General features: G+C 39.6%; 1 protein-coding gene across 3 annotated transcripts in view; it reads left to right on the top strand.

Annotated features, from left to right (window-relative positions):
- The window catches only part of VPS41 (VPS41 subunit of HOPS complex), a 263,655-nt gene that overhangs the window by 121,351 nt on the left and 114,569 nt on the right, over positions 1-27,735 (top strand). For all 3 annotated transcript variants that reach the window (XM_010587165.3, XM_023544248.2, XM_023544249.2), the window contains 2 exons: positions 2,610-2,672; positions 8,603-8,668. In XM_010587165.3, the coding sequence (XP_010585467.1) occupies positions 2,610-2,672; positions 8,603-8,668 (129 nt within the window). The remainder of the gene's footprint in view (positions 1-2,609; positions 2,673-8,602; positions 8,669-27,735) is intronic.

Here is a 27,735-nt window from a genome sequence, read left to right as displayed (position 1 = left end):
AGTTCATAAAAATAGTGATCAGGAAATGATTGGTGTCCTAAAGATTTTATCAGTTAATACATGAGTTTGACTCCAAAAATTGTAATGTAACATGAGCGAGTTTTCCTCTTGGGACTTGCAAAAATGGATCACTCACAGGTTAACAGTATTAAAACAGGAAGAAGTTGAGTATCTGAATAGTCCTGTATCTATTTTTAAAATATTAATCTGCAATTAAAAACCTTTCACACAAAGAAGCCATTGGGTACTGGTAAACTCTTAAAAAATTAAGGGAAGTATAATATGACTGTGCTAGATACTAGGAAAAGTGCAGATACTTCCGAACTCATTGCAGTATTTCCAAGTGTCCCTAGTAGTTAATTCCAATTGTTTGAGAGCTCCTGGAACTCTATTGCCCTGCTGGTGAGAATGTAGATTGGTTTTTTTAAAAAAAAAAAAGCACACACATTTTGTAGTTTGGCTGTCTAGTAAATAGGAGCATGTACATACCCTGTGCCTTAGCAGTTCCGTTCCTAGTTATATACCCTTCAAAAATGTATACATGAGCGTACCAAAAACTTGTAAACAGTGTCCCTGGCAGCATTATTCATAATAACACCAAGCCAAAAAACCCTTAAATGATCATCAAAAGAAAATAGATACATAAGTTGTGGTATATTCATTCATACGTTGAAATACTACAGAACAATGACAAAGAACCAACTACTGCTGTACGCAACATATGAATAAATCTCCCAAGGAAAATGTAGAGTGAGAGACGCCAGTGAAATAGTGTGTGATTCCAAGTATATAAAGTTCAAATACCAGCAAAATTAATCTATGGTGATAGAATTCAGGGTAGTGATTAGTTTGAGGGTTTTATTGATGGCAAACAGACAGGAAAGAGCCTCTTGGATTCTTGGAGATGTTTTATCTTATGGTCTGGGTGGTGGTTGCAGGGGTGTGTTCATGCTGTAAAAATTTGCCAAGTCATATACTTACGATTTTTCCCTCTGCTGTATGTGTATTTGCTCTAAGTAAGGGGCAAAGTGGGTAAGTTTACCTTCATTGCCAACTGTGTGGTAAGGATCCACATGAATCCAGTCCTCAAAATGTGGAGATGGACCTAGTCCTTCCCTTCCCATTTCTCCATCCTTGTCGCCAGCTGTCCTCATTGCACTCTCTTCCCAGCCCTGGTCACCGGAACTGGGTCAGAGCTCACAAATTAGAAGACACTGTCCTTTAGACTAGCTGCCCACGCAGCATTTCTCTGACCCTAGCCACCAGAGCTAGCTCAGAGCTGAAAAGTTAAAAGGATACTGTCCTAAAGACTGCCACATAGGCAGACGCCACCCCTGCTGATTCTCAGTGCCCCTTTGGTTCAATAATTTGCTGGAATGACCTCAGACTTTCATGGAGATCATCGATGGCACCTACAATACTATACGTAGGAGTCCTGGTGGCACAGTGGTTAAACATTCAGCTGCTAACCAAAATTTCAGTGGGTCGAATGCACCAGCCACTCCTTGGAAACCCTGTAGAACAGTTCTACTCTGTCATCTAGTGTCTCTATGAGTAGGAATTGACGGCAACGGGTTTGGGTTTTTTTTTTCTTAGTATACTATATTTATGACTACAGATTTATTACAGCTAAAAAAGTTTCCAAGGAAGAGACACATAAAAAAGTATACAAAGGAAGAGACACATAGGGTGAGGAGGGGTCCCAGCAAAAAGCTTCCATGTGCCTGAGGATGTGTAACCATCCTGAGAGCAGATGTTCTCACCAGCCAGGAAGCTTATCTGAGCCTTCATGTTCAGGGCTCTTGTCGGCCTCCCCATGTGGCCATGATAGATTACTTCATGCCTCCTGAGGCTAGTCAGCATCAGTCCCCTAGGCGGTCCCTCTTGATTGGGTCAGCCCTGCTTATTAGCCTCAGATGTGGTCTGGCTCCCAGGAACTGAGAACAAAGGCCAAATTGCTTTCTGCACCTTACAATATCATATTCCACTTCATGATTTTTTAAGTAAATTATTGAGAAAAAGATTAAATATGAATAAAATAGACTGGAATAACTTTAAAGGGGGCACTGATAAATAGGAACTTAAATCTTACATTTATATACTCAGTAGATTCTGCATGAAATTATAAATGAAGTACAGTTCATCTAATCTCTCACCACATTGATCTATCTGCATGGTAGATTTATATATATGACTCCAAAAAGAAGCTCCCTTTTGCTGAAAGGAAGAAAGGAAGGGAGGGAGGGAGGGAGGGAAGGAAGGAAGGAAGGAAGGAAGGAAATCCTTTGGGGATAGACTATGGGAAATTTGTAAAGAATATTAATATTCTATTCATATCTATTTTACTTTTAAAAGTTGGCATCCATTTACTAAAAAAAATTTGTGTCAGATAAAGGGATCTCAATCCATGGGATACTTATAATGGCTTAATTGCAGTAGAGTGCTCTCACCCTGATGGAATTGTTTTCATTGGATAGTTAATGGAGATCACAGGGGTCTTAGCATTATTAAATGTCTGCTTTTTTTAAAAAGAGAGTATGTATTCTTATTGACTCAGCAGCCTGCTTTGTTGCTGTCACAGTGAACTGACTTGGTCTGTTTATTTTTAGGTACAAGTATTTGGACTGTATACTGGAGAAGAATTTCATGAGACTTTTGACTGTCCCATTAAAGTAAGTATCCAGTAAGTTTTAGTTTTTCGAAGGGTTTTATTAAATATGGCATTAAGGAGTATAATACTCTGAGAACTACCAATCCCATGCTGATTTTGTCAGTAAGCATCTATTCAGCACTTACAATATTCTGGATACTATATTGAAGGCTGTGACAAAGGACGGGATGTATATTATGATCTCAGTCTATCCCTCAGGAAGCTTTTGATGTGGTGAGTGAGATGACAAACTCACAAAAAGTCTATGATTAAAAATTCAAAGAAGTCAAGACAATATTAAGGAGTTTAAAGCTGAGAGAAGTAATTTTTAGCAATTTTTGTTTGGGATGGCTTTATAGAAGGAGTGATGTGTGACTGGGCTTGTTAGTTCAGCCTTCACTCCTGAGCTTAGATACCTATAGAACATTGGGTGAAGATGTTAGGGACGTTTTTGGCAACATGAGTGTGGAGTTCAAGATGAAGATTGGTCCTGAATACACAAATTTGATAACCACAGTTGAGTGAGGAAGCCATTTAAGTTAAAAGCTATAGAGAAGACTAACGGTGAAATTTTGAAACACTCTAAGATCCAGGCAAGGAAGTGAAAACAGCAAAGAAATCTAAGAAGAAGCATTTATAAGCACAGAAGGAAACCTAGAAGGGTGGTGTCTTAGTTGTCTAGTGCTGCTCTAACAGAAATACCACAAGTAGATAGCTTTAACAAACAGAGGTTTATTCTCTCACAGTCTAGTAGGATGGAAGCCCGAATTCGGGGTGCCAACTCCAGAGGAAGGCTTTCTCTCTCTGTTGGTTCTAAAGCAAGGTCCTTGTCAGTAATCTTCTCCTGGTTTAGGAGATTCTCAGTGCAGGAACCTTGAGTCCAAAGGATGCCCTCTGCTCCCTGCACTGCTTTCTTGGTGGTATGAGGTCCACCTGTCTCTCTGCTCAGCTCTTTGTTTTATCTGTCTAAAGAAATTGACTCAAGACACAACCTAATCTTGTCAATTGAATCCTGCTGTATTAACATAACTACCTCTAATCCTGCCTCATTAACATCATAGAAGTAGGATTCATAATACATAGGAAAATCACATCAGATGACAAAATGGTGTGCAGTTACACAATACTGGGAATCATGGCCTAACCAAGTTGACACATGTTTTGGGGAGACGTAATTCAGTCCATGACATTCCACCCTTTGATGTTGTTGTTAGGTGCTGTTGAGTCGATTCCAACTTGTAATGACCCTGTGTATAACAGAAGGAAACACTGGTCCTGCACCATCCTCACAATCCTTGCTATGCTTGAGCCTACTGTTGCAGCCACTGTTTCAGTCCATCTCACTGAGGGTCGTCTTCTCCTTTGCTGGCCCTCTACCCTACCAAGAATGGTGTCCTTCTCCAGGAACATCATGATAACATGTCCGAAGTATATGAGACTGAGACATAGTCTCACCATCCTTGCTTCTAAGGACAATTCTAGTTGTACTTCTTCCAAGACAAATTTGTTTGTTCTTTTGGCAGCCCATGGTATATTCAAAGTTCTTCTCCAACATCACAGTTCAAAGGCGTCAATTCTTATTCATTCTTCTGTATTCATTGTCCAGCTTTCACGTGCATATGAGGCACTTGAAAACACCATGGCTTGGGTCAGGCACACCTTAGTCTTCAAGGTGACATCTTTGCTTTTCAACACTTTAAAGAGGTCTTTTGCAGCCAGTTTGCCTAATGCAACGCATCTTTTGATTTCTTGACTGCTGCTTCCATGAATGTTGATTGTGGGTACAAATAAAATGAAATCCTTGACAACTTCAGTCTTTTCTCTGTTTATCATGATGTTGCTTATTGATCCACTTGTGAGGATTTTTGTTTTCTTTATGTTGAGGTGTAATCCATACCGAAGGCTGTGGTCTTTGATCTTCATCAGTAAGTGCTTTAAGTCCTCTTCGCTTTCAGCAAGCAAGGTTGTGTTATCTGCATAACGCAGGTTGTTAATGACTTTTCCTCCAATCCTGATACTGGGTTCTTCATCTATTCAGCTTCTTGGATTATTTGCTCAGCATACAGATTGAAAACATATGGTAAAAGGATACTCTGATGCACACCTTTCCTGACTTTAAAATATGCAGTATCCCCTTGTTCTGTTGGAACGACTACCTCTTGGCCTATGTACAGGTTCCTCATGAACACAATTAAGTGTTCTGGAATTCCCATTCTTCGCAGTGTTATCCATAATTATAATCCGCACAGTTGTATGCTTTTGTATAGTTGGTAAAACACAGATAAACATCTTTCTGATATTCTCTGCTTTTAACCAGGATCCATCTGACATCAGCAATGATATCCCTAGTTCCACATCCTCTTCTGCATCCAGCTTGAATTTCTGGCAGTTTTCTGTTGATGTCCTACTGCAGCTGCTTTTGAATGATATTCAACAAAATTTTACTTCTGTGTGATATTAATGATATTGTCTGATAACTTCAGCATTTGGTTGGATCATCTTACTTGGGAATAGGCATAAATATGGATCTTTTTCAGTAGGTTGGCTGGGTAGCTTGTCTTTAGACCCCCAAATTCATGCCATTGTCACATGTAAAACACATTCACCGCCATCGTATCATAGCAAAAGTCTTAAGTCAACTCCAAGTCCAAAATCTAAAAATTCCTCTTCATCTGTGAAATCTAGGATACAAGCTATCTGTTTCCAAAGTATAGTGGTGGAACAGGTGCAAGCTAGGCATTTTCCATTACAAATGGGAGAAATTGGAGTGAAGGAAGGGATAACAGGCATCAAGCAAGTCAAAAGAACACATTCCATTAGCCCTCAAGGCTTGAAAATAATCCTCTGTTCTCTGAGACCATTTAGATGATGGCCCTGCCCTCCAGAATTTAGATATTGGCCACAGGATTCTGAGTGGAGGCCCCTTGGCCCTGAGCTTCAGCTCCACCTTTCAGCCCACTGGAATGCCAATTCTGCTTCCTCGGCTTTAGGCGGCCCCATTCTCCTAGTCTGTCTGAGTGGGAACTCCACCCTTTGAGACCCCCAGAGGTTGTGGACCTACCCTTTGAGACTGAGGCAGCCATGCTTGTTGTGTTTCTTCTCTCTTCAGCTTTTACTTCCTGGTTTCTTGGCCTCTCAGCTCCCCGGGCCTTGCCACCCACATCTCCCTATCTCTGGCAAGTGTTCTAAAGCTCTGTAGCTCCACATTAAGTGCCTGGAGGCACCCCGCTCTGCCAGGAAGCCTCCTGCACAAAGGCACTCAGCAGCCTTGCTCCATGAGTCAGCTCTAGCACCGTCTCTCGCTGGTCTCCTGGTTCAGCTGCTGCCGTTTCTCTACTGCTGCTTCTTGCCGTCTGTACCATCTCCAGTGTAACAACTTCCTTACTTCCTTCTGAGTCCTCATCAGAATTGTCTTTAACGTCCATAATTCCACCAACAGTCTCCTCAAGGCAATCTGGGCTTTTACAATTAAGCACTTTAAAACTCTTCCAGCCTCTATTCATTCACAGTTTCAAAACTGCTTCCACATGGTAGATATCTGTTAGAGCAGCACCCCACTGTTGATAACTGAATGTCTTAGTCTGGGTTCTCTAGAGAAGCAAAACCGTTAAAGCGTATAAGTATATATAGAGAAAGATTTATATCAAAGAAATGGCTCACACAATTGTAGAGGCGGGACTTTCCCAAGTCTGTGGGTCAGAATAGAGGCTTCTGATTCATGTGGCTGCAGGGGCTGGTGAACCCAAGATCAGCAGATCAGAGAGCAGAGCTTTTGCTCACAGGCTGCAAAGTTTGACGAATCCCAAGATCAGCAGGTGAGATCACAGTTAAGCTGCTAGCTCAAGTCCCAAGAACTGGAAGTCAGATGAACAGGAGCCAGCTGCAGGATCCAGAGCAAGCAAAAGCCCACGAGCTTTGCCAGAATGTCCACTTATATTCCATGCAGGCTGCATGCCCAAGGAAACTCCCTTTCAACTGATTGGCTACTCACAGCAGATCTTATCATGGAGGTGATCACATTATATCAAATCTCATCATGAAAGTGATGACAACATGATGCAACTGCCAAACTACGTCATAACTGCCAAACCACTGAGAATCGTGGCTAGGCCAAGTTGACACACAACCTTAACCATCAAAGGTGGTGTCAGGGAAGCCAAGGGAGAAAGAGTTTCCAGAAGGAAGGAGTGGACAGCAGGGTCATAGACAAACAATGTGGATGATACATAGGGTGAGGACTGATACAAGGTTATTTTATTTGGTAATTACGAAGTTACTGGTGGCCTTAGTGAGGATAGTTGAATAGCAGGAGTCTCACCATATATTAATAAGTAAATTAAAAATGAAAAAAAAAAAAACAAACAAAACAATCCCTGTATAGACTATTTTTTAAGAAATTCTGGTAATAAAGAAGAAAGATCAACTGGCAGATAGAGAGGGGGGCAATGTCCAGATTTCTGCAGGTCATGTTTTGGTTGATGGTAAAATTTCAGTAGAGAAGGAAAAACTGAAAAGTGAAAGAAAGGGAAACCCAGTGGAATGGCAGTAATGGATGAAATCAAAAGCACAGTTGGGGGGTTACCTCAAAACAGAATCATGCAGCCTGTGCCTTTGAGACAGGCACGGAAGAGGTGAGATTGAGCCCAATTATTGTGAAACTGGACAGTGAGGAGGACAACAACCCTGCTGTCTTTATTTTCTTATGGCCTAAGAGAAGAAATGGATCAGGTAATGTGATTCAGGAGCCTAGGGATGTTTGAAATAGCAGTCAATATCTAGAGTTATGCATTGTAAGAAAACTAAAAGGAGTCTTATGAGAAATTTTAAGTCAAAATGAATAGAATGTGTAAATAATTTAATCCTGGTAATCTAGGATGGATTAGGAAAATACTGAAGGCATGAAGGGCTAATCTGAGAGGTGAGAATGGTTGGAGGAATGAGGGGTCACATGCTAAGCCCTAAAAAAATAATGTGGGAAGAGGAATCTATTCCAGTGGAGGAGGGAAATGTGTTAATTAATAAGAAAATGAAATGTATGTAGTTGAAGGTTTATGAAAGTATAATTGTGTGTGTGTGTTTATGCCTAGAAATTTTCTATATGTTACTTTAGAAAAAAACAAATTGCATTAAGTCAGTGGTTTCAGGGGTGGCTTGGGGATGAAAAGGTAGAGGCTGAGTGTATGCAGCTTAAAGCCACAGGAGAGCCAAGAAGACATAGTTGTACTGAGTAGAGCCACTGGAATTTCACTGTTCTCCCAACATACCATGTTACTGACATTATATAATCATAAAGCCACTGACAGACCAAATAGTGACTGGAGGTGGAGCAGCCTTGGGAGAAGCATATAAGGGAGTGGGAGAAGACTGGGTGAGTGGAAGGTAGATGAGAACCAGGGAGATGTGAACGCCGGCTGTAGTAAGAGACGGTCCTGAACGGCCGGGTCTGTACACCTTGAGTCATACAGTTCTTATGTGTCTCCATTGATGGGGTGTTGCTGTAACCACAATAAATGTTTGAGAAACTGCATTGCATCCCCTATACCTCTTGGTACCATCAAGGCATCTTGGACTGGGAGATATGTTCTTTCTCTGGGTTTCTTCTATGAATTGTATTCAGTTACAAACAACTGTGAAATCTTGCGGCCACGATTGACCTCCTTTGTCGCTCCAACAAGGGGACACCCATTGAGAGGGGTCCTCACTTGGTCAGAAACTACAGCTAATTCGTTCTCGTCTCTTAACTTTTTTTTCTTAAAAGAAATCTTTTTACACATGAGCAAAGCTTGAATAACCTCAACTGTTGCAGAGTATTAACTAAATACATTACTTCCCACCAAGATACGTAATCAGGATGATTTTTAGGTCATACTGCCTGTAACATGTAAAGACTTTTCGTTCTGTGCTTTAACAATGATTTCCAAAGTAGTGTTTGGTTCTTCTTCTTCCTTGTAGATCATCGCCGTGCACCCACAGTTCGTGAGATCCAGTTGCAAGCAGTTTGTGACCGGAGGAAAGAAGGTAAATGCTTGCATCTCTACCATGACAGGCAGCATTCAATGTTTGTTTTGTTAATTTATCCTTAGTATTTTTAGTCTTCGATCATTCATTGGGATACATTTTGAGAAAGAAAAATAGAATGAAACCGTCAGATGAACATGTCTTGGGGGGAGAGGTGTCTCAGAGCTTATTAACGTTCATCTGATGTGGATATGAGGGAAAAAAAGAAAGATGTTACTTGACCTACCATCTAGGGCTTTGAAATATTGTTCCTTTCACACACGCGCGCACACACAAACACACACACAAAGTAGCTTTTAAAAACAACAAAAGGACAATTAAACTAAAGTTTTTTCCTCCTTGATGGAGAAAATCTCTTACAGGCCTTCATAAAGTTTTAGAACAATTACGACTACTCTTTACTTGCACATACTGGCAGATCTTATTATCTTAATGCTATTAAGAAATAAGAGAGTAAAACCGTTTTGTACATTGACATCTTCTGTTTACTGTAGGTATATATAAACCAAACCAAACCAAACCCAGTACCGTCAAGTCGATTCTGACTCATAGTGATCCTACAGGACAGAACAGAACTGCCCCATAGAGTTTCCAAGGAGCGCCTGGCGCATTTGAACTGCCCATCCTTTGGTTAGCAGCCGTAGCACTTAGCCACTCTGCCACCATAGTTTCCATAGGTATATGTATAGTAAATTCTAAAAGCATTTTTCTGCTTATAGAATAAGTCAGGTTAATTTTCTCTCTTATATAAACCAGAGATATCTTTAAAACCATTTTTAATAACAGGAAATGCTATACTTTACTGGAACTCTGAATATATTTCACATTCGGTTTAGAGCTCAATGAATAGTGTTATTTGTATAGCATCACATAGCTATGGAGTAGCTACTTTGAGGCTCAGCTATTCAATTGTTTCGAATGTTTTATGGTAGTTATCTGTAGTTTTCCCTTGGTCTGCTACCTCATGGACTAATAGGGCAGGAAAGTGTACTAGTCATTACCTTACCCACTATCTCTCAAGCACTGGTATGGCCATGGAATGGTCAAGTGGCAGGTCCTATAGAGCCCAATTCCATTTCAGGGCATGACGCCAAGATTGTACCAGCTCTCGTTTCTGGCTGGGAGCCAACTCCATCCCTCCCACCCCACAGCACATTGTTATCCTTAGGCTGTAGTGTTGTCAGTCTGTAAGAATGTTGAAGAGATTAATCAGTGGGAATTATAGTAGGAATTTATCTAGCATTCTCTAGCTTAGACCTCCAGCTGATTCACTCTTGAAAAAATAACTGCCTTTCTTGTCTTTGTCAACTTTAGAAGATAGTTTTAAATTTTTCTTACGATATTTCTTTACTAAATACTTCTCTGTTTAAGAAAATTTATGGGAGATAAAATTCACTTAGCTGTGGCTTAAACTCACGAGTTTTGTTTAAAACTCAGTGGGAATAAAAAATGATGAGTCTATGCTTTAAAAAAAATTTTTTTTTTTTAAGCCACAAACTTCTATTATATCACAGTTCCAAAATCCAGCGTGCCTACCTGAGTGGTTCTGGCTCAGGGTCTCTTAAATGAGGTTGCAATCCAGATGTCTGCAGAGACTGCAGTCATCTGAAGGTTTGACTGGTGCTGGAGGATCCGCTTCTAAGATTCCTGCTGTCTTCCTAATAACAGTCCCTCATATACTTTAAATATTGATAAATCTCTTTGTCCTAAGAATTTCGCTAGTGTGGGATGTAGTTTTGAGTTCCAGTTTCTAATTTTAGGAGTTAAGAGATTTCACAGTATTCTCCTATTTCTTGAGGGTATTAGAATTGAAAATATGTGTATATATATATATATATACACATATATATATATATAGGAGATAATATACTGGTGATCTCCAAGTGGTAGAACTCAAAACTTGAAGATGCAGTTTTCCTGTGTTGGTTTATGTTATTTAGATCATCAGCATATTCATGAAGTTGAGTAATTGCTTTTATACTGTACCTAGCCAAACCAAACCAAAGCCGTTGCTATCAACCCTATAGAACAGAGTAGAACTGCCCCATAGAGTTTCCAAAGAGGAGCCGGTAGATTTGAACTGCCGACCTTTTGGTTAGCAGCCAAGCCCTTAACCACTGTGCCACCAGGGCTCCTTTATACTGTAAGGGGTACCTATAGTCTCACCAAGTATGCCGTAGTAACTTTGCTATATAAACATCACGTCAGCCTGCAGGACACCTCTGTTAACTATGTCAGTAACATAGTCTTTGTCCTTCTACTTAGCATTAAAAAAAAAAGAAGGTTTATAAACGTGTAGGAAGGACAACATGAGTATAGCTGTTCAGGTCAGAGCTCAGCGAGTAGCTATATGAACCCCAAAACAGAGTAGTACAGCATCCGAGTGCCAGCAAGGTGATGTGGAAAGAACTTGGAATTTACGTAAAAATAGTCTGATTATCCGTAAAATAAGTAGAATTCACCAAATGATGAACAGAAGAGAACACGGGTTTGGTACGTGTCTGTGATTATCACAGACTGTGTAACAGGTTGTTCTATGTCCAGCCTTCTATGGGAGAGCATTCTGATTTCTCTTTTTCCTATTCAGTTCTTTAGAAATAATCTGTAGACATTGCTTTCCAAGCACAAAAAAAGTTCAGTTATGTGACTATAGGATAAGAATAAAATAAAAACAGTTCAGATCATCTGGTGAAAAACTGAATTAAAAAAAATGTTGTTTTTAAGTTAGAATTTCTGTATTAAACTAATTTTTGAGAAAAAGTACATACTTAGGGTCTTAATATATTTTATAAAGGGCTTAGTATACTGGTCTTGATAAAAGTACATTTATAATATTTTGAAGTAAAGAATAATGATTTATACATGTCAGTGGAAGTGACAGTTAAATATTTTAGTTTTTTTATTAGCTTTATTGATATAGTTGACCTACATTATTTGCAGATGCTGTATTTATGAATTCACGCACTTGCTACAGTTTATTTGTAACCCAAAACACAACACTCGAGATACTTTCACAGTTATTCCTGGATATGTATATGCACAGAGCAGCAAAAAACTTGAGTCACCTGAGGCACCTATTACCAGCTGAGGCTGAACAAAGCTGGTTTGGTATACGCTAAATCAATGTTTGTGGCAACTTTACAGACCATACAAAAAAAAAAGGAAAGCCCATTCCCGTGGAGTTGATTCCAACTCATAGTGACCTTATAGGACAGAGTAGAACTGCTCCATAGGATTTACAAGGCTGTGATCTTTACAGAAGCAGACTGCCATATCTTCCTCCCATGGAGTGGCTGGTGGGTTCAAGCTGCCGACCTTTTGGTTAACAGCTGAGAGCTTAACCACTGCTCCTCCAGGGCCCCTTTATAGAACACAGCTACTGTGAATAACAAGAATCAACTCTATGTAATTTGCATACCATAAAGTTTGCTTGTTTAAAATATACGTTTTAATGGTTTGTTAGTATATTTACAGAGTTGTACAACACACCATAATCTATCTTTAGAACATTTCCATCACCCCACAAGAAGAAACTCCATACCCATTAGTGGTCATTCCTCATTCTCCTTCCCCCAGCCTTAGGCAACCACTAATCTACTTTGTCTTTATGGATTTGCCCATTTTGGACATTTTATGTAAATGAACTCATACAGTGTGTGGCCTCTTGTGTCTTGCTTCTCTCACTTAGCATAATGTTTTCAAAGTTCACCCATGTTCTAGCATATCTCAGTACTTTATTCCTTTTTATGGCTGAATAATATTCCATTGTATGAGCATTTCACATTTTATTTATCCATTCATCAATTGATAGATATTTGGGTTGTTTTCTTTTTGACTATTATGAAAAATGCTGCTGTGAACATGTATGTACAACTTTCTGTGCAGACAAAAGTTTTCCTTTTTTATGCAATTCAGTACCTGAGCTTCAAAGTCATCATTCCATAGCTATATGATGCCATAAAAATAACCACAGGCCATTTCCTTTTCACTTACCTTGGATACCGAATTATGGAGTCCCTGATGGCACAAATAGTTAAGCCCTTAATTACTAGCCAAAAGGTTGATGGTTCAAAATCATCCAGAGGTACCTCAGAAGAAAAGCCTGGAAATCTGCTGGCAAAAGGTCACAGCCTTGAAAACCCTATGAAACAGTTCTGCTCTGTGCACATTGGGTCACCATACGTTGGAATCAACTTGATGTCAGCTAACAACAACAACAGTGGTAATATTATGTCTAACATTCTGAGGAACTCTCAAATTGTTTTTCTAGTTAGCTGCACCATTTTACATTCTCACCAACAGCATATGAGTTTGAGTTTCTCCATATTCTCAACAATATTTTTGATTTTCTTTTTGATTACAGCCATTCTGATGGGCGTGAAGTGGTATCTCATTGTGATTTTGATTTGCATTTTCTTGAAGACTGATGATGTTGAGCATCTTTTTATGTGCTTGTTGACCATTTACATATCTTCTTTAGAGAAATGACTCTTCAAATTCTTTGCCCATTTTTTAATTGGGCTATTTACTTTTTATTGCAGGTATACTTTGTTTTATTGCCCTTCACTTTATTGTGCTTTGCAGATATTGTGTTTTTTACAAACTGAATGTTTGTGGCAACCCTGCATTGGACAAGCCCATTGACTCCATTTTTCCAACAGAATGTGCTCACTTCATGTTTCTGTGTCACATTTTGGTAATTCTCGCAATAGTTTAGACTTTTTCTTTATTAGTGTGTCTGTTACGGTGATCTGTGATCAGTGATCTTTGATGTTACTACTGTAATTGTTTTGGGACACCATGAACCGTGCCTGTATAAGACAGCGAACTTATTTGATAAATGTTATGTGTGTTCCGCCTGCTCTACCAACTGACTGATCCCTTGTCTTTCTTTCTTCCTTGGGTCCCCCAATTCCCTGAGACACAACAGTGTTGAAATTAGGCCAGTTAATAACCCTACAATGGCCTCTAAGTGTTCAAATGAAAGGAAGAATTGGTTGTTTCACTTTAAATCAAAAGCTAAAAATGATTAAGCTGAATGAGGAAGGCATGTCAAAAGCTGAGACAGGCCAAAAGCTAGGCCTCTTGCACCAAACAGTTAGCTAAGTTGTGAATGCAAAGGAAAAGCTCTTAAAGGAAATTTAAAGTGCTACTCTATTGAACACAAGGATGATAAGAAAGGGAAACAGCCTTATTGCTGATAAGGAGAAAATTTTAGTGTCTGGATAGAAGATCAAACCAGCCACAACATTCCCTTAAGCCAAGGCCTAATCCAGAGGAAGGCCCTAACTCTCTTCAATTCTATCAAGGCTAAAAGAGGTGAGGAAGCTGCAGAAGAAAAGTTTGAAGCTAGCAGAGGTTGGTTCATGAGGTTTAAGGAAAGATGCCACCTTCAAAACATAAAAGTGCAATGTAAAGCAGCAAATGCTCATGTTATCTAGAAGATCTAGCTAAGGTAATTGATGAAGGTGACTGCACTAAACAGCAGATTTTCCATGTAAATGAAATAGCCTTATATTGGAAGAAGATGCCATCTAGGACTTTCGTAGCTAGAGAGGAGAAGTCAATGCCTGGCTTCAAAGCTTCTTGTTAGGGGTTAATGAAGGGGCTAATGAAGCTGGTGATTTTAAGTTGAAGTCAGTGCTCATTTACCATTCTGGAAATCCTAGGAAAAAAAAGCCAAAACCAAACCTGTTGCTGTCAAGTCAATTCTGACTCATAGTAACCATATAGGGCACAGGAGAACTGCCCCATAGGGTTTCCAAGGAGTGACTGGTAGATTTCAACTGCTGACCTCTTGGTTAGCAGCTGACTCTTAACCACTGTGCCATCAGGGCTCCAAAAATCCTAGGGCCCTTAAGAATTATGCTAAACATACTCTACCTGTGCTCTACAAATGGAACAACAAAGCCTGGATGACAGCACATTGGTTTACAACTTGGTTTTCTGAATATTTAAGCCCACCATTGAGACCTTCTGCTCAGAAAAAAGAAAGATTGTTTTCAAAATATTACTGCTCATTGATAATGCACCTGGTCACCCAAGAGTTCTCATGGAGATGTAAAGGAGATTAAATGTTATTTTCCTGCCTGCTGACACAATGTCCAGGAAATCCTGGTGGTGTAGTGGTTAGTTAAGTGCTACGGCTGATAACCAAAGGCACCGACAGTTCGAATCCACCAGGGGCTCCTTGGAAACTCTATGGGACAGTTCTACTCTGTCCCGTTGGGTCGCTATGAGTCAGAATCAACTGGACGGTGCTGGGTTTGGTTTTTGGTAACACAATATCCATTCTACAGCCCATGGATCAAGGAGCAATTTTGACTTTCAAATCTTAGTATTTAAGAAATACATTTTATAAGGCTATAGCTGTCATATGTAGTGATTCCTCTGATTGATCTGGGCAAATTAAATTGAAAACCTTCTGGAAAGGATCCACTGTTCTAGACACAATTAAGAACATTCATGATTCATGGGAGAAGGTCAAAATATCGGCATTAACAGAAGTTTGGAAGTTGATTCCAGCCCTCATGGATGACTTTGAGGGATTCAGAACTTCAGTGGAAGAAGTAACTGCATATATAGAAATAACAGGAGAAGTAGAATTACACATGGAGCCTGAAGATGTGACTGAATTGCTGCAGTCTGATAAAACTTTAAAGGATGAGGAGTTGCTTCTTACCGATGAACAAACAAACTGGTTTCTTTTTTTTTTATTGTACTTTAAATGAAGGTTTACAAAACAAACTAGCTTCTCATTAAATCGTACACATAATTGTTTTATGGCATTGGTTAACAACCCCGTGGCATGTTAACACTCTCCCTTCTCTACCTTGGGTTCCCTGTTACTAGCTTTCCTGTCCCCTCCTGCCTTCTCGTCCTTGCCTCTGGGCTGCTGTGCCCCTTTATTCTCATTTTGTTTTATGGGCCTGTCTAATCTTTGGCTGAAGGGTGAATCTTGGAAGTGACTTCATTACAGAGCTGAAGGGATGTCCTGAGGCCATACTCTCAGTGTTTTTCCAGTCTCTGTCAGGCCAGTAAGTCTGGTCTTCCCAGGACCGTCTATTATGATCCCTGTCAGAGCAGTCAGTGGTGGTAGCCAGGGACCATCTAATTGTACTGGGCTCAGTCTGGTGGAGGCCATGGTAGATGTGGTCCATTAGTCCTTTGGACTAATCTTTCCCTTGTATCTATAGTTTTCTTCATTTTCCCTTGCTCCAGAAGGGGTAGGATCAGTGGAATTCTTAGATGGATGCTCACAGGGCTGTGCGTTCTTTGTTGTTTGCTTGTCCATGCACACAATACTTTTTTCCTCCTTGTCAATTGGGCAGGGTCAGTTGCCCAGCTATGGTGCAGCAGGGTAGGTCCAGCTGAAGGGGAGGGACTGGGATGGGTTATTTGTGGCACATACTTGGGCCGACAGGGAGGGCTGGGAATCAGTGCTGGGCAAGTTCTGGTAGGCCACGCCTGTGCTGCTCGAGGGTGTGATGTTCAGTTCAGGTAGGCAGGAAGGAGGGAGGAGGTTGTGATGTGTGGAGCTAAGATGGGTGTGGAAAAGAAGAGAGAGAAATAGCAGTCAAAAACAAACAAACCAAAAAAAGAAAGAGTGCTATGGGAGGTTGCTTTGGAGTGGAGAGACATGAAACTGAGTAATGGAGAAGACGAATAAAGAAAAAGAAAAAAATAAATAAAAAGGAAGAAAGAAAGAAAAGCCTCCGGGATCCTACTGCTGTGATTGTGTAGACCAGGGAAGTGGCTTCCAGGCTGTGCAGTGCAGCCTGGCTATAAGGGGCAGAGATGTCACATAGCGCCAGGTATTCACGAGACAGGAAAAGAAGGTTTAAGTATAGAGAGACAAGAACCTGAGAAATGAAGAAAGGCAAAAAGAACAAAAAGAGAAATGCCCCCAGGGATACCACCAGCATGGCCATGCAGACTGGGGAAGTGGCTCCTGAAGTGCAGCCTGGCTAGATAGGGCTCCCAAGCTGGGAAAAGAAGAAAAAAACAAACAAAATAGAACAGAACAAAACAAAACAAAAAAGGCCCCAGGGATCCCACCAGCCTGATGGCTCAAACTGGGGAAGCAGTTCTCCAGCCAAACTGTGCTTCACAGGCAGAAAGTTGTTTCTTGAGATGGAATGTACTTCTGGTGAAGATGCTGTAAACAGTGTTGAAATGACAGCAAAGGATTTAGAATATTACACAAACTTAGTTAATAAAGCAGCTGTAGGGTTTGAGAGGACTGACTCCAATTTTGAAAGAAGTTCTACCGTGGGTAAAATGCTGTCAACAGCATCACATGCCACAGAGAAATCTTTCATGAAAGGGATAGTCAATCAATGTGGCAAGCTTCATGTTGTCTTATTTTTAAAAATTACCACAGCCACTGACACTTTCAGCAGCCACCACCCTGATCAGTCAACAGCCATCAATATCAAATCAAGACCCTCTACCAGTAAAAAGATTATGACTAGTGGAAGGCTCAGGTGATGGTTTGCATTTTTTAGCAATAAATTATTTTTTAATTAAGGTACATACATTTTTTTAGCCATAATGCTTTTGCACATTTAATAGACTGTAGTATAGTATAAATATAACTTTTATATGCACTGGGAAACCAAAAAATTTGCGTGACTTGCTTTATTGTGATACTGGTTTTATTGCTGTGGTCTGGAACTAAGCCTGAGATATTGCCCAGATATGTCTGTATAGGGTTGTAAACGTTCTTTACATATTCTTGATACATGTCCCTCATCAGATACATGATTTGCAAATATTTTCACCCGGTCTGTCTTTTCATTTTATTGATGGTGTTGTTTGAAGCACAAAAGTTTTTAATTTTGATGATGTCCCATTTATTTATTTTTTCTATTGTCCTTTCTGCTTTTGGTGTTGTATCTAAGAAATCATTGCTTAATCCGTGGCTATGTTTTCTTCTAATAGTTTTATAGTTTTAACTTTTAAATTTAGGTCCAGTTTCCACTTTAAAGTTATTTTTCTGTATGGTACGACATAAGGGTCCAAACTTATTCTTTTGCATGTGGATTTCCAGTTGATTCATCGCCATTTGTTGAGAAGAATATTCTTTCCCCATAGAATTGTCTTGATGCCTTTGTAGAAAACCATTTAACTGTAAATGTTAGAATTTATTTCTGGAAACTTAATTCTGTTCTATCGTATGTACGTTTATTCTTGTATTAGTACCCCTTTTAGGTTTTTGAATCATTACTGGATGACAAACAAATTAACTCCTCTCAAAACATTTTTTTAATATATTTTATTAGTTTTAGGTGAAAGTTTACACAGCAAATTAGGTTCCCCTTCAGCAGTTTTTATACAAACAAGTTGTTCTGTGCCATTAGTTACAATTTTCGCGGTATATCAGCATCCTCAGTATTCCCATTCGCTTTGTTCTGTTTCCATTGATTTAGCTTCCCTTCCCCTCCTTGTCTTCTGATCTTTGCTTTTGAGTAAATGTTGACCATTTGGTTTCATATAGTTAGTTGTTTATGGGAGTACATTACTCACCAGTGATATTGTTTATTTTATAAGCCAATCTATTATTTGGCTGAAAGGTGACCTGAGCAATTGCTTCAATTCCACGTTCTATTTTTAAGGGTATCTTAGGACAACAGTTTTGGGGGTTCCTCTAGTCTCTATCAGTCCCGTAAGTCTGGCCTTTTTTAGGGATTTGAGTTTTGTTCTATATTTTTCTCACATTCTATCCAGGACCTTCTATTTTGTCCCTGGTTAGAACAGTCAGTAGTAGTAGCTGGGCACCACCTAGTTCTTCTGGTCTCAGGTAAGAAGAAATTGTGTTCCTGTGGACTTTTAGTCCCTTGGAGTAGTTTCTTCTTTGAGCCTTTGATTTTCTTCATTCTCTTTTGCTCCACATGAGTAGAGATCAAGAGTTATATGTTAGATGACTGCTCGCAAGCTTTTAAGACCTCAGATGCTACTCACCAAACTGAGATGTAGAAAATTGTCTTTGTGAACTGTGTTACGCCAACTGACTAAGTTTTCCCCCAAGACTATGGTCCCAAGCCTTTTGACCCAGTAAACCAATCCCTCAAGTCGTTTGGATAAGTCTAGGAAAACTCCTTAACTGTGCCGTCTATGTGGTTTGTCATATATGTGGATATTATGCAGCACGCACAAGCGGGTATATGCATATGCCTATACATGCACATGCATTTACTCACATAGGTGCCTTCCTGTACACATATATGCATCCATATCTACTTGTGTAACCACACACATATTCTTTGGTTGTTTTTATTCTCGTTGCGAAATTGCCTATGTTACAGCATTTTCTGAATTTATCCGTTTTTCTCGTGTACTTCTTAGTGACTTATTTACCTTAGTCATATTGTGCTGACTTCACCCATATTTACGATTGTCTTTTCTGTCACCAAAAGTAACAAATGCTTACCGACTAGAAAGTGATGGCCCCTCCCTCTCCTTCCTGTCCCTGATAACCATCAAAGAACTTTGCTTTCTGTGTGTATAAAACCCAAAAAAACCAAACCCACTGCCATCGAGTCAATTCTGACTCATAGCGACCCTATAGGACACAGTAGAACTGCCCCATAGAGTTTCCAAGGAGCGCCTGGTGGATTTGAACTGCTGACCTCTTGGTTAGGAGCTGTAGCACTTAACCACCATGCCACCAGGGTTTCCTCTGTGTGTATACAACAGTAAAAATAGTGTGGGGATGGTGTATGACCTCATCTAACTTCACAAGGGTGAAGGAAAATCTAGATCAACAGCCCAAGGCTGATTCCTATGAGGAAGAATTAGGACATGCCCCCTCTTTCTGCCATTTGTACCAGGGCACTCTCTGCTTCTTTGCTGGGTTCAATAATTCATTGCAATGGCCACACAGAACTCACAGACAATGCCCACGACTATGGGGTTTTTTAGAGAAGTTACAATTGAAGCTCAAGAACACTCAGAATATAGTTCTTCCTTGAGGACAGCCTCTTCCCAGCTATGCTCATAGCCATGCCTCTCTCTGGCCCTCAGCCTCTGCCCTGCTCAGGCAAGTATTACAAAGCTTTTTTAGCTCTACCCAAAGGTACCCCACTCTACTGGTAAGCCTTGGCCCAAAGGCACTCTGCTTTCTTGTTCTCTGGGCCAGGAAGCCCACTACGCCGTCTCTCCGGCCATCATTTCTGTGCCACCACTTCTCGCCGTCTTGTGTTACAATACAGCACATTCTCTTTCTGTCTATCTCCTGGTTCCTGGAACTTCTCAGCACAGGGTTCATGGGTCCAAAGGATGTGCTGGCTCTTCTTCTTTGGTGGTAGTGGGATCTTCTCTTTCTTGCTTCTGGGATGGCTCATTTCAAGCCCAGCGGGATGCCAAAGCTGACCAGTCCCTTTGGTGGACTACTGTTGCTCTATTTGCACAGTCCCACCCAATCACTTGGGTGGGAGTTACAAGACCATGGCAAGAAAGGCCACACAAAAGCGATCCAGTGCGTCGCAAGCCATGCCCTCGCTTTTCTAGCTGTGGTTTTTTCATACTTGGAGGATAACTTTCCCTCTCCCAATTATTTTACCAGCCCCAAACAGTCATTAAAAATTAGTCATTCAGTAGGGCAAAAAAGTACTAAGGGTGAGGTTGCTCAGGTACCAGTCACTCAGGTCTGCTGTAGATGTCTTACCTGATTTGGTCAGGTTCTCCAAAAGTCATTCAGCTTCACCCGTTCTGGTGTCTGATAAAATTTAACTGAGAGAAGATTATTCCTTTGCTCCGAACCTCAAGAGGTATCAGCATAGCAAAACCTTTAAGGGACTTTAGGTTCAGCGACTGTACTCGAGTCCAGCAGTGCCTCTTCCTCTTTCTCTCATCCCTAGCCCCCCTGGGTGAGGGCAACAGGTGCCAATGGAACATGTCCAAACAGCCCTTCTCTTATTGCTGCACTTCCCCCACTTCGAGTCATGTGTGGACCCGGGTGGTCACCACAGATGAACATATGAGGCTGTCTACGTGCCAGTTCTTTTTAACTTCCATTCCTGGGAGAGGGTTCCATCTGATGGGCACTGACTTTTCCTGTCTTGATGCATCCAACAACAGACCCCTTGCTTGAAATTAGAAAAGAAAAACTTTTTTTTTTTTTTTTTTTTAAATCAGGTCCTTCCTGTTCTCTCAGCAGAGCTGGATAGCTGTGCGTGTCTTTTCAAATGTAAATTATGGGTGAGACTCAGGTTTTTAACCTAAGCCTGCACACTATACACAGGGCTACTCCATTCAAACAACCTCTGTTTCTTCAGGCAGACATACAATATTTGCCTTTTTGTGATTGACTTATTTCATTCAGCATAATGTGTTCCAGATTCACCCATGTTAGATATTTCACAGATAGTTGGGCAACGTTCCATTGTATGTACGTATCACAATTTGTTTATCCATTCATCCGTTGATGGGCACTTAGGTTGTTTCCATCTTTTTGCTATTCTGAATAATGCTGCAGTGGACATGGGTGTGCATATGTCTGTATGTGTTGCTGCTCATATATCTCTAGGATATAAATCTAGGACTGGGATTGTTAGATCATGTGGTATCTCAAGCTTTTTGCGAAAGCACCATGTTTTCCATAGTGATTGTACCATTTTACAATCTCACCAGTAGTGTGTAAGAGTTTTAATTCCCTTGCAACCTTACCAGCATTTGTTGTTTTCTGTTCCAATCATTGCCATTTTTGCATGGGAGAGACAGCATCTCCTCGTAGTTTTTATTTACATTTCTCTAATGGCTAATAGGAAACCCTGGTGGCGAAGTGGTTAAGTGTTATGGCTGCTAACCAAATGATCAGCAGTTTGAATCTGCCAGGCACTCCTTGGGAATTCTGTGGGGGAGTCCTACTCTGTCCTCTAGGGTCTCTATGAGTCGGAATCGACTCGACAGCAGTGGGTTTGGTTTTTTGGTTTAATGGCTGACGGGAGCACTGGCCGCACAGTGGTTAAGAGATGAGCTGTTAATCAAAAAGTCAGCAGTTCAAATCCACCACTGCTCCTTGGAAGCCCTTTGGGGCAGTTCTACTCTGTTCTGTAGGGTCGCTATGAGTCGGAATTGACTAGATGGCAATGGTTTTTTTTGGGGGGGGCGGGGTGGCTAATGATCATGAGCATGTTTCTGAGTTATTTGTATTCTGCCAGAATGTCCTCTTTGGTGAAGTGTCTGTTCATGGCCTTTGCCCATTTTTTTCTTACTGGATTGTTGTTGTGTTGAATTTTCTGTTTATTTTAAAGATTAGGCCCTTATCAGATATGTTATTGCCAAAGATTTTTCCCAATCCGTAGATTCTCTTTGTACTCTCTTGGTAGTTTTTTGATGAGTGTAGGTATTCAGTTTTTTGAGCTCTGTTATCTGATTTATCTTCTGTCATTTGTATTTTTAGTTTTGTTTGATAGAATATTTCTGCTGAAAATTAGGTCCCCTAATTTTGACCCTGTGTTGTCTTCCGGGAACTTTATAGTTTTAGCTTTAACATTTATGTCTTTGATCCATTTTAATTTTTGTGGGTAGCATGAGGTATGGATCCTGATTCATTTTTTTGCAAGTTGGTTATCCAGTTTTTCCAGCACTGTTTTTTTTTTTTTTTTTTTTTCTGTTAAGGAGACTGTCTCTTCCCCATTGATTGAACTTTGACCCTTTGTTGACTATCAGCTGCCCATACTTAGATGGATGGATTTACTTCTGGCTTCTCAATTCTGTTCTATTGGTCTATGTGTCTGTCATTGAACCAGTACCAGGCTGTTTTGATTACTATGGCTGTATAGTAAGTTTTGAGATAGGGAAGTGTGAGGTCCCCTACTTTGATCTTCTTCTTCAGTATTGCTTTAGCTATTTGGAGCCTCCTTCCTTTCAATGTAAAGTTGGATATTAGTTTGTCCATTTCATTAAAGAATGTCATTGAGATTTGCATCGAGATTACATTATATTGATGGATCGCTTTTGTGGTATTGACATTTTTACAACGTTAAGTCTTCCAGTCCACAAACATAGAATGTTTTTCTGCTTATGTAGATCTGTTTTAGTTTCTTGCAGTAGTGTTTTATAGTTTTGCTTGTATAAGTTTTCTACCTGCCTCATTAGATTTATTCCTAGGTGTTTTATCCTTTTGGGGGCTATTGTAAATGATACTGATTTCTTGACTTCCTTTTCAGAATCCTCCTTTTTAGTATAGAAAAACCCAACTTATTTTTTGTGTGTCTTGATCTTGTACACTGCCACTTTGCTGAATCCTTCTATTAGTTGCAGTAACTTTCTTCTGGAGTCTCTGAATTTTCTATGTATAGGATCGTGTCATCTGCAAATAAGAACACTTTTCCTTTTTCCTTTCCAATTTGAGTACCCCTTCTTTTCTTGCCTTATTGCTCTAGCTAGGACTTCCATTACAATACTGAGTAAGAGTGGTGATAAAGGACATCCTTGTCTTGTTCATGTTCGCACGGGCACTGTTCTCAGCCTTTCTCCTTTGAAAATTGTGTTGCTCTTGGTTTTACATCTATTCCCTTAATTATGCTGAGGAATGTTCCTCTGTTCCTATTTTGCTGAGAGTTTTTGTCAGAAAGGGGTGTTGGATTTTATCAAGTGCCTTTTCTGTTTCGATCGAAATGATCATGTGATTCTTTGGTTTGTATATGTGGTGAATTACATTGATTGATTATCTAATGTTGAACCATCTTTGTATCACTGGTATGAATCTCACTTGATCATGATGTATTATTTTTTTTGTATGCTGTTTAATTCTGTTGGCTAGAGTTTTGTTGAGAATTTTTGTGTCTGTATTCATCAGGCATATTGGTCTGTGATTTTCATTTTTAGTGGTGCCTTTGCCTGACTTTAATATCAGGGTTATGCTGGCTTCATAGAATGAATTAGGAAGTAACCCATCCTTATCTGAGTTCTGCAATAGTCTGAGTAGAATTGGAGTCAGCTCTTCTCTCAATGTTTTGTAGGATTCTTCGGTGAAGCCGTCTGGGCCAGGGCTTTTTTTTTGTTGAGAGTTTTTTGCTGATATCTTAAGTTTCTTCTTTTTTTTATGGGCCTGTTCAAATTTTCTACTTCTATTTCTGTTAGTTCAGGTAGATAGGACGTTTCTAGAAATTTGTCTATTTTTTCTAGGTTTGCAAATTCATTGCAGTGCAATTTTTTATAATATTCTGTTACGGTTCTTTTCATCTCAGTTGGTCGTTTGGAATGTTAGCCATCTCATTTCTTAATTTGGTTACTTGCATCTTCTCATTTTTTTCCTTTGTCAGTGTGGCCAGTGGTTTGTCAGTTTTATTGATCTGCTCGAAGAACCAACTTCTAGTCCTGCTGATTCTTTCTGTTGTTTCTGTTTTTTATTTCATTTGCTTCTGCTCTGATCTTTATTGTTTTCTTTTTTCCTGGTGACTGTGGACTTATTTTGCTGTTCCTTTTCTATTTGTTCAAGTTGTAGGAATAAGCTATTGATTTTGGCCTTTCTTCTTTTTTGATGTGTGCATTTATTGCTAGAAATTCTCCTCTGTACACTGCTTTTGCTGTGTGCCAAACATTTTAGTATGCTGTGTTTTCCTTCTCATTTGATTCTAAGAATATTTTAGTTTCATATTTAATTCTTTCTGTGACCCAATAACACCAAAAGTAAAGTGTTATTCAATTTCCATGTATATAATTTTTTTCTTTGTTCTTCCTGGTATTGACTTCTGATCATAGTGTTGTGATCAGAGAAGATGCTTTGTATTATTTTGATGTTTTTGAATTTATTGAGTCTTGCTTTGTGGCCTAACATATGGTCTGTTGTGGAGAATGATCCACGTGCATTGGAGAAGAACGTGTACTGTGCTGCTGTTGAATGGCTTATTCTGTATGTGTCTGTGAGGTTGAATAGGTTGTGCTATTTTAGGCCTTCTGTATCTTTGTTAAGTTTCTTTCTAGTTGTTCTGTCCATAATCGAAAGTGGTATGTTAAAAGTCTCCAACTATGATTGTAGAACTGTCTATTTCTCTTTTCAGTTCTGTTGGAGTTTCTGTTTTACATATTTTGGAGCTCTGTCATTGGGTATGTAAATATTTATTATGATTATGTCCTCTTGGTGGACTGATCCTTTAATCATTATATAATGTACTTCCTTGCCTCTAATAATGGATTTTGGCTTAAAGTCTATTTTATCAGTGATTATTTTTGCTGCTCCTGCTCTCCTTTGGTTACTGCTTGTGTGATATATTTTTTTCCATCCTTTCATTTTTAACCTATTTATGTCTTTGTGTCTAAGGTGTAGCTCTTGTATGCAACTTATTGATGGGTCATGTTTTTTTTTAATCCATTCTGCCACTCTCTGTGTCTAGACTGATGGATTTAAACCGTTTACATTCAGTGTGATTATCAATAGGCATGAGTTTATTGGTGCCGTTTTGTTATGCTTTTTATTGTCTTATTAACGGCTTCTCTGTTTCACTTAATTTCTTTGCTGGGTTCTTTTTGTTTATGGATTTTCTTTTTTTTCCATCACTGTTGTTGATTTTGTGTTTTCTGAGTCTTTTTCATTTTGTTCTTTGTTTTGGTGAGTAGATTTATTAATTTTCTTTGTAGTTACTCTGAAATTTCCTTTCTCTTCCTAAGTTTGAAAGTCTGTTACATCTTGATACCACCTTGACTTCCTCTCCATATGGAAATTTTGTAACAGTGCCATTTTTCTTTTTCTTTATTTTACATTTGAGAATTCTTTGTCTGGGTTGGTATCTGGGTGATGCTGTCACGTGTTTTAATTTGAGGTTGTTTTAAGCTTGGTCTGGTTTTTACAAATTCCCTTAATTTCTGTTTTTCTGGGAATGTCCTAGTTTTGCCATCGTATTTGAAAGACAGTTTTCCTGGATATATGATTTTTGGTTGGCAGTTCTTTTCCTTTGGATTTAATGTGTGTCATCCTATTGCCTTCTTGCCTGCATGGTTTCTGCTGAGAAATTAGCTCTTAGTCTTAATGGTGCACCTTTATAAGTGATATTTTGTTTTTCATGAGCTGCTTTCAGAATTCTTTTTCTTGGATTTTGGAAAGCTTGATTATGATATGTCTTGGTGACTTCTTTATAGGTTCTATACTGTATGGGGTTTGTTGAGCTTCTTGGATGGAAACTTTCTTATTTTTCATGTTATTAGAGAAGTTTTCTGCCAATAAATTTCCAAAAATTCTCTCTGTATTTTTTTCCCCTCCTTTTCTGAATTTCTATTACATGTAATTTATTCCTCATGATAGTGTCCCACGTATCCCTTAGGCTTTCTTTATTATATATTCTGATTATTCATCAGACAAATTAGTATCAAAGAATTTGTCCTCTATTTCACTGATTCTTTCTTCCATTGATTCAGTTCTACTTCTGTGTCCTTTCATTGAGTTACCATATTTTTACACAAGTGACATGTACCTTCTGTGTTCTTTTGCCAACCATACCCTCCCCCCACAAAGTCTTTTCATAAACACTGTTATGTCAGCTTTTTTATATCTTGCTGTGAAAAAAGTAGCACTGTGTGCTTAGGAAAATACCTCAATGAGGAGGGAATGGTTGGCAAACAAACGTAGAGTATTTATGATATTTCATTGTTAATCTTATGGATTTCTTTTTTTTTTACAGTTTCTAATTGTTTTGTCATTTTGTTCTTGTACTATTTTCCTGGATTTTTCTTGGGTTTTGTCTGTGTTTTCCTTGATCTCTTTGAGGCGCCTATGTACAGACCACCCTCTGTATCCAGGTGTTCTACATCCACAGATTCAACCAACTGTGGAATATATTCGGAAAAAAAAAAGAGCTCAAGGGCCTAGGGCAATGCGGAGGGCAGCCCAAGGTAAGACAGGGTTCAGTCCCGAAGAGCAGTATATGGCTGTGAAGGAAGAAGCTCACAGGCGGACAGAAGTAGCTGCACCCTGACATAATTTGGACAAATGAAGACACTAGGAATGGGGTTGCAAACTGCACTCAGTGCTTCTTGGCCTGACCGAGGATCTGGCAGAGTGTGTTTGTGGCAGAGGTCTTGGGGCCAAAAGGAGAGAGCAAAGTTGTCAGGGCCAGGATTTAGCACTCTGCTCTGCACTGTGTATATGCAGGCATCCAAATTCTCCCAAAGTCTCCCAGACCTTCTACGTGAAGAACCCCAGAGAGCAGCCTGCAACAGGAGGGCCCAGGTGCAGCTGTCCTTAAAAGTTCCTGCTTTGATCTAGCACTTTATGTCTCCACCCTAACCTGGCCTGAGCATCACTATTCCATTTCAGAGTGAAACATTTTTCATTCCTGTGCGATGTAAAAAAATACATATACACACACATACGCATATATATGTATATATACACCATGTTAGTACGGAAACCTTGGTGGTGTAGTGGTTAAGAGCTGTAGCTGCTAACCAAAAGGTCACCAGTTTGAATCCACCAGGCTCTCCTTGGAAACTCTGTGGGGCAGTTCTCCTCTGTCCTATGGGGTCATTATGAGTCAGAATCGACAGCAACAGGGTGTGTGTGTGTGTGTGTGTGTGTGTGTGTGTGTATACACTACACCATTTTATATAAGGGACTTGAGCATCTGTGGATTTTGGTATCTGCAGGTGTCCTGGAACCAGTCCCCCACAGATTACCAAGGGATGACTGTTTTAAGTCTTTTGAATTCCTTATCAGGTAGCTCTGTTACCATTTCTTCCATAGGGAAGTTTTCTGCCCCTTTATTTTGCACACTTGTCTGAGCTATCTCATCCTGTTTCTTCATATGATTTGTTATTGTCTGCTAACTCTGAGGCATTAAGTTATTAATTTATTTATATATCTATTGATTATATGTTTGTTTTGTGCTTTTTTTTTTTTAATGTGTTTTGATATATCCGGAGCTTTGTTTCTTCTTTTTCTCTTTAGAATGTTTTTCTTCCTTTTCATTATTTTAATTGTTATTTTGAGGTTCTGGACTATGTGTGACTTTGGTGGTATCTGTTGGTTGGGTGTGATTTCTTCACACTTGTATGCCTGGGTCTCACCCACATACAAGTCGTCTGTGGTTCGGCTCGTATGTCTTCTCTTACCAGATTAAGTGTAG

This window comes from Loxodonta africana, chromosome 8 (genome assembly GCF_030014295.1).
Source record: "Loxodonta africana isolate mLoxAfr1 chromosome 8, mLoxAfr1.hap2, whole genome shotgun sequence".
Lineage (NCBI taxonomy): Eukaryota > Metazoa > Chordata > Mammalia > Proboscidea > Elephantidae > Loxodonta > Loxodonta africana.
Note: the sequence above shows the minus strand (reverse complement) of the source record. Positions and strands in the feature narration are given on the sequence as shown.